The sequence below is a fragment of the Fragaria vesca genome, linkage group LG5 (assembly GCF_000184155.1).
Source record: "Fragaria vesca subsp. vesca linkage group LG5, FraVesHawaii_1.0, whole genome shotgun sequence".
In the NCBI taxonomy this organism is placed as follows: domain Eukaryota; kingdom Viridiplantae; phylum Streptophyta; class Magnoliopsida; order Rosales; family Rosaceae; genus Fragaria; species Fragaria vesca.
The window spans coordinates 5,023,538-5,028,013 of record NC_020495.1 but is presented as its reverse complement, the minus strand read 5'-3'; the positions used below and the strand labels follow the sequence as shown (position 1 = coordinate 5,028,013).

At 42.9% G+C, this 4,476-nt stretch overlaps 1 protein-coding gene across 1 annotated transcript; it reads right to left on the bottom strand.

Moving 5' to 3' along the window:
- Positions 1–445: 445 nt before the first annotated feature.
- Positions 446–1,810, bottom strand: LOC101303223 (late embryogenesis abundant protein D-34-like). The gene is made up of 2 exons (XM_004299063.1): positions 1,409–1,810; positions 446–1,136 (listed from the first exon to the last, which is right to left on the bottom strand). The coding sequence occupies exons 1-2, from the start codon at positions 1,730–1,732 to the stop codon at positions 672–674; spliced, it is 789 nt and encodes a 262-aa protein (XP_004299111.1). The 5' UTR covers positions 1,733–1,810; the 3' UTR covers positions 446–671.
- Between the last annotated feature and the right edge of the window lie 2,666 nt (positions 1,811–4,476).

The following is a 4,476-nucleotide window of genomic DNA, read 5'->3' as shown; positions in this document are numbered from 1 at the left end:
GTTTTATACAAATAAAACTTAATTATATCCGTAGATTGAAATCTAACGATTTTAATTAAATAAAAACGATCATTGGTAAGCAAATTGTCTTCCATCGGTGCATTGACTAAATGAACGCAATTACCAATTTTAGATAAATAGTGAATTAACAATATCAATTTAATTGACAAATCAACAATTACTCTTGTCCAACAGAATGCAATTGCTCTTAAATGATGATGTAATAATCATTTAACCCCTCAATTAATTTAACCCCTCAATTAACCCATTAGAAACCCCTTATATATCATGCATTTGGACGCATATACAATATGTATGCCATATTCCCACACCCAATGATTACTTGAACATAGTCTTTAGGAGCTGTAGATAAGAAAGATCCAAGTACGAACCCCTGTAAGCTGAAACATTTTTGCATGCACATTCGGGCACACTGATCATGATCAGTTCAAACAAAACATAAGAAAATATATACAAAGAGCAAGCCAGCTTTTAGCATATTCTACATTGTTGGGGAAGTTCAAAGAAAACGTACACCAGATACCCGGTTATGGTACTAGCCTTCCCAGTGCACGATGAACCCCCAAGTTCATGCATATACACAAAACACCAACAAAACAAGACATTCCTGAACAGTACGAACTAAGTATTCACTTCTTCGAAAAAAACTACTAGGTATTCACGTTCATATTTTCTTTGAGCCTGGCAGCTGCATTAACAGAAGCAGCCACCCCACCTGGACGTAACACCATGTCGGGGTTGTTCCTCATCTCAGCACCCACCACTCCTTGAGCATCCTCCATAGTTGCCGCCTTATCCGCAGGTAACTTGGCAGTCGCACCCGACAGCACATCAGAAACCTTAATCTTGTCTTGCTCCCTGTCAGTTGAAGCATTGTGGGCTGCAGCGGATTGAGCCGTGGCAGCCAAGCCTCCTGGAACTATGACATTGCTGCCTGTTGCTCTCACCTCTGCTGCCTGAATTGCCGCGGCATCACTCAGATCCAATGGCCTATCTCCAGCCGTTTGGGCCGAGGCCTCCAGTGCCTCCCCTATACTTATTGTATTCTGCTGCTTGTAGCCTCCTACAGCTGCTTGCTGTGCAACCGGTACTGGCTTCACATACTGGCCAATAACCTAACCACACCGAAAACAAGAATTATTTGGCCTATATTCAAACGTATCTTATACAATAGCTTCAATTTCAAAGCTTGAACTTAGGTACACGTATATAATATATGCATTTAGCAACTAGAATGTACCACATGACTCGTAAATTCCAGTGTAAAACCATCAACTAAACATCGACAAATTCCAGTGAAATTCATTTCACATACAAAGGTTGGAAACGTACAAAGTAATTTTTTCATATTGAGCTTTGAAATTAGAAGGGAGAAATTAGAGGAGACCTGTCCACCAACTGATTCAGTGATTATTCGCCTTCCAGGGACATCAGTCTCTGTAACAGTGACACCTTCATTTCCAGCTACATCAGTAGCCTCATCGTGACGGACCAGGCCAGCTCTTTCGTTTTGGGTAGCGGCCGATTGCATGACGGCGGCCGGACCGCCCTTCTGAGTCTGACCCAACACCATGCTTTCAGCAGTCTGCATCATCGCAGCATCTTGTGGCGCCACCGTTTTGGATGCCAGGTCGCCGGAGACGTTGAAAATGTCGCCGTACTTGATGGGTTCTTTTTCCTTCTGAGTCCTCCTCGGCGGTTCCTGACTCATTTTTGTACCTGTACTTGAAAATCAGAAGCTTTCTGCAGATAACTTTGATACTTGAGATCGACTAGCTTAGTACGTGCTGCTTTGAATTTAGAGAAGACTGGATTATATAGTAAGGACAATTATGGAACCTAATCGACACATGGCTCGGTAAGAAACGTGGCAAGAGCAAAGCCGGGACAGTTTGATTGAAGCATGACACATGGCAGCAAGTAGCTTGTCGGAGCTGTGGTTCTTGGCAACAGGTGCCATGCATTGATAAATTAACAAACTAGCTAGCTTTCATCAATGCTATTGTTTAAAGGGGACGTCTGCTGTGTACGCAGTGCTCCGAGTACTGCGGCTGTCTGCTGACGTGGCCAAGCGGTAAAATTATAAATTTTTACTTTAGATAAGAGTAACGCGCGTTTGGCGCGTCTCGCGTGGACGTGGAGAGCAGGGCTTTTTATTTTGTTTCGTATAAGTTTTAATCCTCAGAGCTAGTGAGGAAGTGCGAGAAACTAATTTCCTCTCTCTGCTTCTCTGGTCGTCTGGTTTTTCTGGGGATCGATCTGGCCTGTGCGATGGCGACGTTTTCATATCGGGTCGATATCCGTTTGGGCGGCGGCGTGTTGAGATCATTCTTATTCCGTTGTGTTGTTTTCGTATATCTGGAAACGAGCCGTGTCGAATCCGTTCTGATCGATCTCCCATTCGAGCATAAATCGGAGCGGTCTTCTTCAGATCTCATTCACCAATCTGCGACTTATGGGCACCGGCGTAGTCATGTTGTTGGTCGCCGATCTGGTATCGTCATCTCTGCTCTCTTTCGTCGATCGCGGAGGGAGAATTACTAAGAGTCGTGCACATCACGCGCTTTTTGGATACAGAAGCTTCTCTAACCGCTGCTCGACACGTGCTCCAGACAGCCGCAGTACTCGGAGCACTGCGTACATTCCAGAATTCACCTTAAAGGGTAAAAGGATAATTCAAGTAATCGAAAACAAAAGGATAATTCAAGGTCGAGCGAAGAAATGAAAATCAAAGTATACCTTATCCAGTTTATCCAATACTTATTTGCTGTAACACGTACTCATCTTACAGAAGAATGAAGAACATGAAGAATTACATCTCAGAATCTTGTACTCGAATCAAAGCAAAGTTCCAATGAGGCTCATTTAATCAAGAATCAAAGAGGTACGTATACTCCGTATTTTTTTAGAAGAAGTATAGTACTCCTTAGTTCTTATGTATACAATATGTCAAAATAACTAATGAGCCCTTGTTTCCTCAATGCAAATGATTTTGGTGCTAATCAATTAAGAAGCTTAGGGATGGCGCTGTTTGTGATACTCAAAGTAAAGTAGATCAGGCATTCAGGCCACAGACCAAACATTTAGCATAACCTAATACATTCAAGCATTAAAACTTTGTAGTACAACACAGTAGAGAAAGACTTTAGTCTCTTCTCTACCATAAGTATTATAGCTAGGGTTAATTAGAAACAATGTCGTAGCCATAATTTTAAATGAGAGACACATGAGTAACGGAGTTCAACATAAGAACTAATTAAATTACATCTTATATATGTCTGTAGGGTCCGGTTCAAGGGACATCAAATTTGACACAAATTTTGACACTATTTATTAGCCATCAGATTTTAACACTACCAGAACAAGCACTTTAGCCGACGAAAAATTTTCATCGGCCTGTCAGCTTAATTCGTCGGCTAAGATCTTAGCCGACGACTTTTCGTCTGCAAAGATTTCGTCGGGAAAAGGTCGTCTGTGGTGACTTTAGCCGACGACACATGTAGAAGTCGTCGGCTATAGACCAGAGTTTAGCCGACGAAAAAAATGTCGTCGGTTATCTTCCCAGACTTTAGCCGACGAAACATTTAAGGTATTCGTCGGCTATAGTCCTAGAGTTTAGCTGACGAAAAACATGTCGTCGGCTTTTTCTCCGACTTTAGCCGACGAACAATTTAAAATATTCGTCGGCTAAAGTTTATAATAGAAAAATAAAAAATAACTAAAGCCGACGAAATATAGTCTATTTCGTCGGCTTTATAGAGATTTAGCCGACGGAATTAAAGCGTATTTCGTCGGCTAAAACTTATTTTAAAAAAAATAAAAAACTTTAGCCGACGATTTAAGGCGTTTTTCGTCGGCTATAAGTCCATTCCATTAATAAAAAAAAACCCCGAAATTTCTGAATTACCGTTCCAAGCAAGCTGCAAAATACACCAAAACAATTCCATATAACCAACAACAAGCACATAAAACTATATAATTCATCAACTACAGAAAATCTAAATCGTCTAAATTAATATCCGCTTCTGGGGGGCTGTTGCGGAGGTTGCGGCGGCTGGGGTAGCGGTATAGCCGTAGGCATGGGCGGAGCCAGAAGTCCCTGAAGCTGGGCAGCTGTAAAGTCCTGCATGTATTGGAACATCTGCTGCTGCTGGGCCTGCTGGATGGCATGTATCTCGGCAACATAGGCTGCCTGCGCGGCATTATAGGCTGCCTGCGAGGCATTATAGGCAGCCTAAGCAGCTTGCAGTTCTCGTAGTCTCTGAACTTCCGACTCTAGCTGAGTCGTCCTGGTGGTCGTGGACGTGGTCCTGCTGTTGGTCGAGGTTGCCTTTCGTTGAAATCCTGGAGTGGTCTTTAGGACCCCCTCACCTTTCTTTCCTAGACCCCGGCAGTAGAAGTTGTTTGCTCTCGGTGGGAAGGCTGTGCCCATGATCCTCGCCCCAATCGTCGGTT

Coding starts and splice junctions, on each gene's coding strand:
- LOC101303223 (XM_004299063.1), bottom strand. CDS start 1,732: ATGAGTCAGGAACCGCCGAGGAGGACTCAGAAGGAAAAAGAACCCATC. Junction 1,137..1,408: donor CTGAATCAGTTGGTGGACAG/GTCTCCTCTAAT, acceptor CGGTGTGGTTAG/GTTATTGGCCAGTATGTGAA.